This window comes from Doryrhamphus excisus, linkage group LG13 (genome assembly GCF_037039965.1).
Source record: "Doryrhamphus excisus strain RoL-2023G ecotype Guam linkage group LG13, RoL_Dexc_Guam_v1.1, whole genome shotgun sequence".
Classification (NCBI taxonomy): Eukaryota; Metazoa; Chordata; class Actinopteri; order Syngnathiformes; family Syngnathidae; genus Doryrhamphus; species Doryrhamphus excisus.
Window position 1 is genome coordinate 3,350,634 of NC_136369.1, and position 13,767 is coordinate 3,364,400.

The 13,767-nt window shown below is 40.3% G+C and overlaps 1 protein-coding gene and 1 long non-coding RNA gene across 4 annotated transcripts in view; one reads left to right on the forward strand and one right to left on the reverse strand.

The window, feature by feature from the left end:
• Window positions 1–13,767, reverse strand: part of LOC144901589 (uncharacterized) — a 229,652-nt gene that overhangs the window by 170,143 nt on the left and 45,742 nt on the right. The window lies entirely within an intron of this gene.
• The window catches only part of prmt3 (protein arginine methyltransferase 3), a 70,828-nt gene continuing 57,104 nt past the window's right edge, over window positions 44–13,767 (forward strand). For all 3 annotated transcript variants that reach the window (XM_058088916.2, XM_058088919.2, XM_058088918.2), the window contains exons 1-9: window positions 44–167; window positions 392–515; window positions 742–824; window positions 915–964; window positions 1,045–1,150; window positions 3,023–3,188; window positions 3,724–3,865; window positions 5,725–5,790; window positions 10,963–11,084. In XM_058088916.2, the coding sequence (XP_057944899.2) occupies window positions 125–167; window positions 392–515; window positions 742–824; window positions 915–964; window positions 1,045–1,150; window positions 3,023–3,188; window positions 3,724–3,865; window positions 5,725–5,790; window positions 10,963–11,084 (902 nt within the window). In that variant the 5' untranslated portion in view covers window positions 44–124. The remainder of the gene's footprint in view (window positions 168–391; window positions 516–741; window positions 825–914; window positions 965–1,044; window positions 1,151–3,022; window positions 3,189–3,723; window positions 3,866–5,724; window positions 5,791–10,962; window positions 11,085–13,767) is intronic.

Genomic DNA, 13,767 nt, shown 5'->3' on the forward strand with positions numbered 1-13,767 from the left:
AGTATTTGGAAATTACATACAGTACATTTACTATACCAGGCAGAATTTATTTGTATTTTAGCGACATCTTGTGGTGGTGTTTTGGAAATGCCACGCATACGTCATCAAACGTCACCAGGAAGTAATGGGAAAACAAGGCACCATCATGGCGGAATGCACAGACACACGTGAGTCGGTTCAACACTGGCTATATAAGAATAAAAATATAAGAGACGATAACACGGCGTGATAATTGACACTGTTGCACTGTATTTTCCACTGTAGTTACTTTTAATGCACATGAAGCGCATGTGTCGTTTTGTGTTTCGCGCAGGCTACGTAACAATAAACAGCTTCCGTTATCAATGGCCACTATTCTGCCTCTCTAACTGCAATAGTTTGACTTGAACAGATCCTTCTGCTGGTGTTGAGGACATGCCTGACCTCTCGGACGCTGACGACTCCGGTGATGACGAAGAGCAGTGGCAGTGGATGGAAGAGGACAGCCAACACATTACCTGTTTGTTTTGTGACAAGTGAGGAGGGCTACCAGACATAAACACTTCTCTTTTTGTCTAAATGTTATTATTTCTGTGTCACACTTTGTAGAAAACAATTGGAATACCAAGCATGTATATATTTGCATCCAAACTAATCAAACTGAAGCAGATTTTTGTAGCAGAGAAAAGCAAAAAAAGTCAGTTGCTAACCAAACATATAGTTTGTTTTGGCAATGGTTAATGTTTTTTTTATTCCTCCCAGATTGCTAAATTCAGTCACTGAGACCCTGCAGCATTGCACAGTTGAGCACCATGTCAACCTTGTCGATGTGATAAACAAACACAGTAAGTACACACTGAAATATTGTTCATCAGTGGAACAGCCAAGTTATTTTTGTATTTCACTGAGGTAACCTTATGAATAATCTCTCCTAGATGTAGATGACTACAGTTACATAAAGCTGATCAACTTCATACGCTCAACGGTGAGAACATTGTCTTTGAGCAGTATTACTGTAAGAAATAGAGAGTAAATTGTTTTGTGATCACAAATATATATTTTCAGAAATGTGAACCATCACACCTGATGGGGCTGCCAGATGGTCCATTACCGTGGGAGAGTGAAGACTTCCTCAGGCCCGTTATACAGGATGACCCTCTACTTCAAACTGGTAGGATTTACTTTCAAGTGTGTCCGTCCAGTCAACACACATTTCTACTTTTTGAGGCTGATCTAGTGTTTCCCATGGGACTTCAATCTACGTATTTGTAGTGGTGGGTTGCAGGCTTTGACATAATGATTTGCAGTAAGCTATTTTGTGGTTTACTGCAACAAATATTGTATATTTGGATCAGCAATTTCAGTCGAGTATATCATTCATTTTGCTCATTCATTCATTCATTTTCTACCGCTTATCCTCACGAGGGTCGCAGGGGGTGCTGGAGCCTATCCCAGCTGTCTTCGGGCGAGAGGCAGGGTACACCCTGGACTAGTGGCCAGCCAATCACAGGGCACATATAGACAAACAACCATTCACACTCACATTGCTCTAATTCTACTCTAATTATACTAATTCTACTTGTTCCTCATGCAGAGGAACAAGTACAACGTTCTGGAATGGCCATCTCAGTCCTAAGACCTAAATATTATTGAAAATCTGTGGTGTGATTTAAAGCGGACTGCTTGGAAACCATCAAACCTGGCTCAACTGGAGATGTTTTGGAAAGAGGGATGGTCTAAAATACTTTCAACCAGAATCCAGACCCTCCTTGGAAGCTATAGAAAGCATTTATTTCTGCAAAAGGAGGATCTACTAAATAATACAGTAAAGTCTCGTTATATTGATATTCTCGGGAGTCGGAAAAAATACCGATATAACCGGACTATCCATATATCCGATCCTGCGCCGAACTGCATTAAAAGTGGGCGGATCTTTGATATGGCATGTAATTTTCTCCTTGAGTTCATGGATTGCGTATCTAGCATGCTTTTGTACTACAATACATTTTGTACTACAGTAAATAAAAATAAACTTACGCTGTAGTGATTACCGGTTACCGGGACATAATTCACCCCGGAACATAATTCACCCCGGAACTAGGTGTTGCCACCCGGAGGGGTAGGCGCGAGGGACGGGTGTTTTCCGCTGTGTGTGCTGCACTCTGGTGGTGGAAGTGTGAAAAATAAAGTTGACTGGAAGCAGCCGTTCGCCGTGTTCTTTTTTGGTATTGAAATCCTTAAGCAAAGATTGATTTAAGCTGCTTTTGTATCGATATAAGCAGACCAAATTGGCTGGCGGGAGATGAAAAGGGCATCCTAGTAACCGGATTATCATAATAACCGTGTATCGTACTAACGGAGCTAATTATATCATAAAAGACTAGAAATTTGCCGGGAAATGAAAATAGTATCGTAATAAGCAGTAATTCATTTTAACCGATATCGATATAATGAGACTTTACTGTATTGTCATTTTTGGTTGGGGTGTTCAAGTTTATGCACCTGCCTACTTTAGTTTAAATAATTGTTTGCACACTTTCTGTAAGTCCTATAAAGTTCATTTCACTTTTTATCTATGAATGAGCGTGTCTGCTATATGATATATTTAACTGAAATGTCTGATCCCAACAACCAGTGATTTATTTAGGAGTGCCCAAACTTTTTTTATACCACTGAATCTTTGGACTAAATAAAGCATTTTTTAAACAGTCAAGCAAAAAAAATGTTAAATGAAGGAAAATACAAGGCCTGGGTACACATATGCTACAGTACAGGAAGTTATTAAGTTTCCTCTGCACTGATTGGCTCACACTCATGCAGCATCCACCCATACTGTATGTTGTGTCTCTCACATGTGGATCCTACATTGTTACACCGTGGAAAGTGTCTGAAATTTCTGATTCTGTATTTCTGCAAATATATGTATGGGAAACACCGTAATCATGAACTATGACCTTTATACACCACTGATGCAGTTCAAGGACAACATGAAACCAAACCCTTAAGCCTCTAAATTAAACAACTTTTTTTTTTTTTATTCTAGACCCAGAGGAGCTTTGTGGTCAGCAAGGGGCGGGGCTGTCAACATTCGAGCCATCCGGGGCACAGTCCCACCATGCAATATTGCAGAGGGCAACTGCTGCTGAGGAGAGAGCCCGAATCTCAGAAGAGGCTCTGGCTCGAGCCATGGAAGACATGCACAAGCTCAAGTCAGTCATGTTTGCGTCTCCTCATTCAAACCTATAAGTATGACAAAGTTGCACTGTTAGTTTTAGTTACAATCCCACAAAGGGGGTTGTTTTTCCTCTTTTGTTTTTGGATGCTTTTGCACTGCGTTTTTATGGACTACTGCAATATCATATTTTGGCCAGCAGGGGGACACAAGGAACACAGTGGTGCTGAAACCTTAACATACTCTACTATGTGAAAAAAGTTTTAGAGGAAGGGGTAAGATTTAAAAAAAAAAAAAAAGCGGATGGGAAAATTCCACTGCAGCACAGAGGTTAAAGTGAGGAGGGGGGCTGGAAGAGAGGCAGTTAGGGAAAATTACAGAAAGAGAGAGGTAGCGGAGGGAGGAGGTGGCTGAATGAAAAGCGTGCTAGAAAGATAAATGCCTCTCATCTGCTCCATTTACCGCTATGTCCTGTATGCTATAAAGGTTGAGTGTGCTTTCTGGTCACTGGTTTTGTCTTGTGTCCTAATATATGAAATGTTAAATGCAAAAATATCTCACATTCTTTAAAGGCTGCTGGCTCAGGGTTTGGTGCTGAATGCGGAAACCAGAAGAACCGCTAACATGGGCAGTATAGCCGAGCTTCAAGATGATGAGGACGAAGCGTACTTCAGCTCTTATGGGCATTATGGCATTCATGAGGAGATGCTGAAGGTTTGAGCTGCAATCTCTCTCACACACACACAGACAGACACACATTGGCAGGTTCTGCAAGTGTCATTTTCTGACTTTTGAGCCACTTCCCTGCAACACAGCTCCCTGCATTGGGCGTCTTGGCTGAAGAACTTTAATGTAACACAAATGATCATTCAGTACGCGCATATTCATACTGATAAGACATTTTGTCAAAAGTGATAAGTCAGCAATAAGCACCTGCGTGACACAACTTTGCAGATAAATGAAAATGAATTTTTACACTGCTCAAGCGCTAAGGTGTCAGGGTGTAGGCAGATGAGAGGGGGCTGTGTCGAGGTGTGCCCATGCATGCGTGTTACTTACTGCAGTACTTGCACAAATCCTATCCGGGGGGCCTGATTGGACCGTAGCGCTGTTACGTTTTGTGTCGGGTTTGCGTCACGCTGATGTGGCTCACCTTTGACGCACTGTGTGTGCTGCGGGCTGATTGGGAGAAAGTAAGGAAAACCAAGGTGTGGTGTTTGCTTACTTTGCACAACTTTTCAATTGTCCCCCACTTTTATAGATAGCTAGCAATTACTAATAAATAGCTGAGGTTAATTTCCGATAAAGGGCTTTAGTCAAGTGTGTTGTATAAAAGAGTTGTTTGAAAGCAAATTAAACTCCCAACACAAATGCATGAAGGACTCAGACGTTCCTTCCTGGTTTTGTTCCCATTTGCAGTGCAACATAAATTGCTACTTTCCTCCAGAAACGGTTGCAGCAACTTATTTTGATGGGACAGTGCACATTGGCAAACATTTCCGTAAATGTACTAGTTTAGCCAGTGGCTTATTTGTAATTGCAATCACTCACTAGGTATAATACAACATTAATACTGTAAATGGAATATCCTATTTGATTGTGTTTTACATTAGATTTAAATGACTGGTGCATATCTTTGCTATATTGCTCATACCGCAACAGTCACCTTGAATTACAGAGTTGAGTATAAAGTAGTATAAAGAGTATAAAGCAGGAATGATGGTATATGTTCAGAAATGAAACAGAAACGTATGGTAGTCTTCACCACCCCAATCCAATCCACTTTATTTATATAGCACATTTTATAAACAGAGTTTCCAAAGTGCTGCACAGACTAGTAAAAATAAAAAGTAATAATAATCCAAAACTAAAAGATCATTTAAGAAATAAAATAGTAAATTAGATATTAAAATATTCAAAACAAGAAACAAAGCAATAAAAGTATAAAAAATAAAACCAATTACAATAAAAACGAAGAACTAAAAGACACAGGACCATACGACTCACTCCGAGTTAAAAGCCAGAGAATAAAAGTGGGTTTTAAGACGAGACTTAAAGCTTTCGATGTTGGGGGCCTTTTTTACTTGGGAGGGGAGAGAGTTCCATAGTTTGGGGCCAACCACAGAAAAGGCTCGTTCCCCCCTGGTCTTAAGTCTCGTCTTAGGCACCACAAGTTGGAGCTGGCCCTCGGACCTCAGTGACCGCGCTGGAGAGTAAATTTGGATGAGGTCCGAGATGTATTTGGGGGCCAGCCCATTCAACGCCTTAAAAACAAACAATAAAATCTTAAAATCAATCCTAAAGCGAACAGGCAACCAATGTAGGGAGGCCAGAATTGGGGTGATGTGCTCCCCCTTTTTGGTTCCTGTTAAAAGCCGTGTCGCAGAGTTCTGGACTAACTGTAAGCGGGAGAGAGACTTTTGGCTAACCCTTATCTTGGTGAAGTTTGTCTTTCAAATATAAATGTTTAATTTACACCACCACATGACGACCATTGTTTTCTCCCTTGCTGATTGATGTAAGACAGTTTGAAAGTCGTGTCCCGTACTTAATTTGTCCCGTCCTTTTCACAGGATAAAGTGCGAACTGAGACTTACCGAGACTTTATGTACAGTAACCCTGACGTGTTCCGAGACAAGGTGAGCCAACTCAACAATATGCACATCAATCCAAATATACTTTCACATGTTACCATAAGTCTTTAAAGTGTGTGCTTTTAATTACAAATTGGTGCTTGAAAGTTTACATGTCCATTGTTTAATGGACTATATGGTGTTTCGTAGAACATGGTGTGCACATTCCAGGTAATACATTAAGAGTGTCTGATTTAAAACACTGTGACTTTATTAGCACACTCAATGTCGTCTGCAGAGGGCTGATAACAAACGCAGGCTTCAACGAGCAAAACATAAACAAATAACCCCTTCCAACAAAGACCTCTCATGTTTCCATCGCCGATAGTCCCGGGAAGCAGTGGTCCGTATGATGGCCTTCCTTTAAATGGATGGCTGCTGGTTAGCACCGAGATGGGATGTATAGGAGCGGGAGGTCAGTTGCATAGACAGGAATGCATGTTATCTCTGCCAGAGGAAGGTGTCACCTTCTTCAGGAGGAGGAGATTGAAAACAAACCAGGATTTTCTTATTATAGTACTGCAAAGGAAAGAGTGCACATACTTTATGACGTGTCAGCACTGTGAACGTCGCCCTATGTGAGGCCGTAAGGGCTGCAGGCAGAGCTGCCTCCAATGGAGACACAAATAGAAAGTCTTGCATACAGATGAGTGCTCACTACAGCTGGTGTCAGGCATTTAACACCAGTGGTGGCATAGATGATCACATTAATTGTTCCCCCTGAAGTCCCAAAATAGATGTGATTAAGAAGTCAACAGCAGTGACATGTTGCTTCAGTAATCCAATTTTTAGGTAGAAGTTTGATCAGCAAAGGTGTTTGGAACAAATTACGTTTTATGGAACAAATTGCCTTTTATGCATGCAGCCATTAAGCACATGGATATGAAACAGATGAACACTGTTCGCAATAAAATGACAGTCAGTCCCCCTTTTGAGTGCTAAATATTTGGTGCTCAGCGAGCAACTCTGCATTGGCTCCCTCTGGGCGACCAGATGCTTGCAGACACCACATTGACTTCTTTCTCCGCTTCTCCGCAAAGTTCCTCTGCATCAAGAGCTGGATGACCTCACACTTTTTATGACTGAATTCAGACAACACTTAAATCATAGTCCGAAGACAGCTGGGATAGGCTCCAACATCCCATGCGACCATCGTGAGGATAAGCGATAGAAAATGAATGAATGAATAGTCCTTAGTAGACAGTATTACAGGGTGTAGACAGGGACACAGGATTACAAATAATTACTGGCCCCCACAATACAGCCACTTTCCTTTAGTTCCCAAAGACGACTAATGTCAAGAACAGCATTTTTAAAATTTACAATTCCTGCCACTACCATATGCAGTAAAACCTGTTCATGCTTTTGTGACTTCAAGGTTGGGTTTTTGTAATTCTATGTTAACTCATTCAATCCCAGCCATTTTTCAAAAGACATGTTGTCTTCATGGTAAACATGGTTCATACCAAAAGAAAGATTAGACTCTCATCTTTCATCAGAAATTTTTTTTTTCTTATATCCTTTCAGCAAAATTTCCGTTTCCAACAAAAAAAAGGAGAAAAACAGCTTTTTGGAAAAAGATACATTTGAAGCATAACTTTCAAAGACCATTACAGATGCAGTGGTCTTATTAAAAACATAGACATAGACTTTCTTCTTTCTTCTTGTCATTGCACAATAACACAGCGGTGAAATTGCCAACGAAATGTCGTTGCCTGGCTCCCGTGTAATAATAAATAATAAATAATAAATAATAAATAATAAATAATAAATAATAATAAATAATAAATAATAATAAATAATAATAAATAATAATAAATAATAATAAATAATAATAATAATAATAATAATAATAATAATAAGAAGAAGAAGAATAATAAGAATAATAAGAATAATAAGAATAAGAATAATAAGAATAATAAGAATAATGAATAATGAATAATGAATAATAAATAATGTGGAGAATAAATAGATTACATCAAATATGAACAACAATGTACAGCATAAACAGTAATTTGTACAAATAATTTAAATAATTTAGAATAAATTACATGACAATAATAATAATTAATAATAATAATAATAATAATAATTACATGACAATGTCATTATTGTTAATTAATTAAATGACAATAACATGGTTGATAAAAATAGATTATCTTTAAACCTAAGTAAAACAAAAAAAATGCTATTCAACAGTAGAAAGGGCACGTACAGTGAAGAAAATAAGTATTTGAACACCCTGCTATTTTGCTATTTCTCCCACTTAGAAATCATGGAGGTGTCTGAAATTTTCATCGTAGGTGCATGTCCACTGTGAGAGAGATAAACTAAAAAGAAAAATCCAGAAATCACAATGCATGATTTTTTAACAATTTATTTGTGTGATACAGCTGCTAATAAGTATTTGAACACCTGAGAAAATGAATGTTAATATTTGGTACAGTAGCCTTTGTTTGCTATTACAGAGGTCAAACGTTTCCTGTAGTTTTTCACCAGGTTTGCACACACTGCAAGAGGGATCTTGGCCCACTCCTCCACACAGATCTTCTCTAGATCAGTCAGGTTTCTGGGCTGTCGCTGAGAAACACGGAGTTTGAGCTCCCTCCAAAGATTTTCGATTGGGTTCAGGTCTGGAGACTGGCTGGGCCATGCTAGAACCTTGATATGCTTCTTACGGAGCCACTCCTTGGTTTTCCTGGCTGTGTGCTTCGGGTCGTTGTCGTGTTGGAAGACCCAGCCACGACCCATCTTCAATGCTCTGACAGAGGGAAGGAGGTTGTTCCCCAAAATCTCACAATACACGGCCCCAGTCATCCTCTCTTTAATGCAGTGCACTCGTCCTGTCCCATGTGCAGAAAAACACCCCCAAAGCATGATGCTACCACCCCCATGCTTCACAGTAGGGATGGTGTTCTTCGGATTGTACTCTTCATTCTTCTTCCTCCAAACACGCTTATTGGAATTATGACCAAAAAGTTCTATTTTGGTCTCATCTGACCATAAAACTTTCTCCCATGACTCCTCTGTATCATCCAAATGGTCATATGCAAACTTAAGACGGGCCTTGACATGTGCTGGTTTAAGCAGGGGAACCTTTCGTGCCATGCATGATTTCACATCATGACGTCTTAGTGTATTACCTACAGTAACCTTGGAAACGGTGGTCCCAGCTCTTTTCAGGTCATTGACCAAGTCCTGTCGTGTAGTTCTGGGCTGATTCCTCACCTTTCTTAGAATCATTGAGACCCCACGAGGTGATATCTTGCATGGGGCTCCACTCCGATTGAGATTGACCGTCATGTTTAGCTTCTTCCATTTTCTAATGATAGCTCCAACAGTGGACCTTTTTTCACCAAGCTGCTTGGTAATTGCTCCGTAGCCCTTTCCAGCCTTGTGGAGGTGTACAATTTTGTCTCTGGTGTCTTTGGACAGCTCTTTGGTCTTCGCCATGTTACAAGTTAAAGTCTTACTGATTGTATGGGGTGGACAGGTGTCTTTATGCAGCTAACGACCTCAAACAGGTGCATCTGATTCAGGATGATACATGGAGTGCAGGTGGACTTCTAATGGGCAGACTAACAGGTCTTTCAGGGTCAGAATTCTAGATGATACACAGGTGTTCAAATACTTATTTGCAGCTGTATTACACAAATAAATTGTTAAAAAATCATGCATTGTGATTTCTGGATTTTTCTTTTTAGTTTATCTCTCTCACAGTGGACATGCACCTACGATGAAAATTTCAGACCCCTCCATGATTTCTAAGTGGGAGAAATAGCAAAATAGCAGGGTGTTCAAATACTTATTTTCTTCACTGTACATGGTGACAAATACCTTTTTTCTCCGCACTGTAAGGCGTACTTAAAAGCCTTTGATTTGATCAAAAATCGATGGTTCGCCTTAAAATCTGGTGCCCAAATAGGTTCCAAATCAGATGGTCAATCAGACAGCATTGACAAAGTTCTGAAAGGGAATTTGACGGCTTTTTGTAGATTTTTAGCAATTTGTTGTTGCAGCCCTGCAATAATGCCCTAAAGGGGACCTATTATGCTCATTTTTCATCCCTATTGAGTTGTGGGCTCTTATAGAGCAGCTGCACACAATAACCAACACAGAACACTTTCTAGATTTCCCAGAATATGCACCTATTCTAGCTGCATTACCTTGGATTTGTGCTTCCTGCCAAATTTTTTAATTTATTCCACCCACGAACCGCCTCCAGGCACACCCACTCCGCTGTGATTGGTCACTATGAACAAACTTCACTTTCTAATATAGCGGGTATAGGAGTTGATGATAAATGAATAAAGGAGAGCTAATTGAAAAGTGTTTAGGAGCTACTGGCAGCTCATGATCTACTGGCTGGAGACCCCTGACTTACTGTGCATGAACCCAGAGTGGTAACGTACGTAGCACCGCTGGTGCGGTGAAGCTCAAGTGAAGCCCAACATGTGGAAACCTCGCCACGGAGTGAACAGGGCAATGGATTCCAGGGGGTGGGTGCAATGATGGAGAAGACTGTCTACCCAGGTTCGGAGTTTGTTCCTACAGGGAAGTGCCAGGAGCCATCTCAAACTTCTTTCAATGCTCACTTTCAAATGCACAAACCTCATTATCTGAAACTCTGGCATCGTTTAACACGAAAATGCAACATTCCAACTACATTTATAGGTCGGAAAAGTGGGACAAGCATAATAGGTCCCCTTTAAAAAGGCAATACTGCTTTGGGTATGAACTATGCTTTTTCACTCTGGTTCTGTAGTGTCTCAGAATCAGGAACACACAGATAGCTGTCACCCTTTTCACCCATTGTCGTCCATCTCAGTAACTTTTATGTAGTTTCTGGTCCTGCTGCTTACCCCATCTGCATAATGTGAACACGACCATCGCTTTATTCTAAGCAAGGTTCCGAAAAAGCTGAGTGATTGATGACCAGCAATCATTCTCTGACAATGTTGCATCTTTCACCCTGTCTTGCCTTATCTGGCTCAGGTTGCCACCCAACTCCTGATAAAACAGCTTGTGGTTTATGTATCGCTCACCTTGACTATTGCAGTGATCTCTGAGTGGAGCATGTTCTGCCCATCTATTGCAACTAGGAGACAAGATTTTAACATTACTTTTAAGAAAATTACAATCAAATTATATCCTCTGACTCTTCTTTTATTCCTAAAGGTCGTTTTAGATGTGGGTTGTGGTACCGGAATACTATCAATGTTTGCTGCCAAGGCTGGAGCCAAGAAAGTCATTGCTGTTGACCAGTCGGAAATCATCTACCAGGCCATGGACATAGTCAGGTAACACACAGTAACTTGTCCTCAAGATAACTTCCAGAAGACATTTTTCTTTTGAACTAAGTGACACATTATGTGTCATTGTGCACAAATACTGCTGTATACATTCATGACATCAATTTATTAAAAGCAAGAAGAAAGCATTTTCAAACAAGCAAAAAACACGTTTCTACTAATTAGCAGTGCGGGAACTACCATGTGTAATTTTTTCTCTAAAGTTTCTCAGCCTCTTTATTAGAATCCAATTCACAATGCATAGAAACAGAAGTACCAAAAGCTTAATCAGCAAGTATTTCATGTGTCCTCTCTTTACACTACAGTTGCAGCTGGGAAATATCTAAGACAACTGCAAAATGTTTACTTTCTCTAGTATTTTTTTTTTAGAAGACTGACATTACTGGACTTCTTCTTCTTCTTTCTCTTTGGGCTTTTCCCTTCAGGGGTCGCCACAGTAAATCAATCCCCTCCATCCAACCCTGTCTTCTGCATCTGTCTCTCTCACACCAACTACCCTCATGTCCTCCTTCACTACATCCATAAACCTCCTCTTTGGTCTTCCTCTACGCCTCCTACCAGGCAGCATCCTTCTACCAATATATTCACTATCTCTCCTCTGGACATGTCCCAACCATCTCAGTCTGGCCTCTCTGACTTTATCTCCAAGGATTCTAACATGTAATGTCCCTCTGATGTACTTGTTCCTGATCCTATCCATTCTGGTCACTCCCAATGAGAACCTCAGCATCCTCATCTCTGCTACCTCCAGTTCTGCTTCCTGTCTTTTCCTCAGTGGCACTGTCTCTAGACCAAACAACATGGCTGGTCTCACCACAGTTTTGTATACCTTTCCTTTCATTTTAGCTCAAACTCTTCTATCACACATCACGCCTGACATTTTTCTTCACCCGTTCCACCCGTGCCTGCACATACTTCTTCACCTCCGTTTGACAATCTCCATTGCTCTGAACTATTGACTCCAAGCACTTAAAATCCTCCACCTTCTGTATCTCTTTTCAATGTAACCTCACTCTTCCACTTGGGTCCCTCTCATTCACACACATACGTATATGCTCCGTCTTGCTGCGGCAAATCTTCATTCCTCTCCTTTCCAGGGCAAACCTTCACTCTCCTAGCATCTCCTCCACCCGTTCCCTACTCTCACTACAAATCACAATGTCATCTGCAAACATCGTAGTCTTGTCTCTCCTCATCTGTCAGTTCCAAATTCCAAATTAAAATAATGTTTAGTGCCTTTATCTGTGGAAAATTAGGAATGGTCAAAACAAAGCTAAAAATATTTACTTTGTCCCAATATGGGACACATACTTTTTTGGCGGCATTTTCAGTTTGAAAGAACCCAACTCTAATTTAGACCTACGTATATACGGAACTAGTATGTACTGAATATAACGATGCAGGAGCCTGGCTCCGAAATTGAAATGGAATGAAACTTTAACTTTTTTTTTTACTTTAATGTCATTGCTATGCTTGCATGTTTACTTCTATTTACAATCAGGGCTCGACAATAACGATGTACCGATGGCCCGGGGCAAGTTAAAACAAAATTCGGGCAAGTAAATCCAATCAGTGATATTCCCGTCGGGCAAGTGCACTTTGGCATTCCATACTGCCAAGAGTTTTTTTTAAAGCGTTTTTTGTTGGGTGTTGGTAAAACACGGACTGCGTAATTACGCTGGTAATTTGCAAACCAATCCTTGCAAATCTTGAAATGGACCAATCAGAATCGTTTATTTAGACCGCAGTCCACAGTCTGCGTTTTACCCACACCCGTTCTTGTTCGCGATCAACCAATCAGTGATCGTTTGACTATGAAAACATCTATCATGGCGTCCCTGCCAACATGGTCTAATTCTTCAACAACTTGTGAAGGAAAACAGCAAAAAGTGATGAACCAGTGCCTCCTAAACAAGTATTTTATTAGCGGCAGCAAATCAAATGATGGCACAGGTGAGTGAATCACATTGCTGTGACAATTTGAAGTGGTCACAATGAAACACCACCGATTAGATCCAATACCAAGTGCTGATTTTGCACAAGCTACAAAATCTAGCGCTTCCATTTCTCTGTGGATTTTTCTCACCTTTGCTTCACAAATTATTGTTTGACCATTGAGCATTTTTTTCTGGATTAAAAACACTTTACTAGTACACAAATGTGTCTATTCAATAATGTTTCATTGTGGTGCAACAACTTATAAAAGGCAAAGTGCCTAGAAGTCTCTTGACAATCCAGATTTCCATGCAACGTCATGATCTATGTAGGAAAACAACCACAAGAAATGATAATCATTTAATCTTTGTTTGAGATTCTCATGTGATGCCACAAAAATTAGATGATATCATTATGGCAGTCTTTTTATTTTCGGGTAAGTAGTTCTCACCTTAAGGATTCCCCATGGGCAAGTCATTTTTGTTTTTAATGTAGAGCCCTGACAATGTTAGTGTGCTATGACAAGTCCAGATATGCAAAAATCTTGGTAACAGTTGTCCGTTACATGATGTACAGTTGATGGCCGTCCTTCCTGCTGAGTACAAGTCAGTTAGCCTTAATACACATCATTTACACCTGTAGTCTGACTGAATAGTGCATGCCTCGGCACAGTTGGGGTTTGACATTGGTTGACACACATGCACTTGCAAACATACAAATATGTAGAAAACCCCCA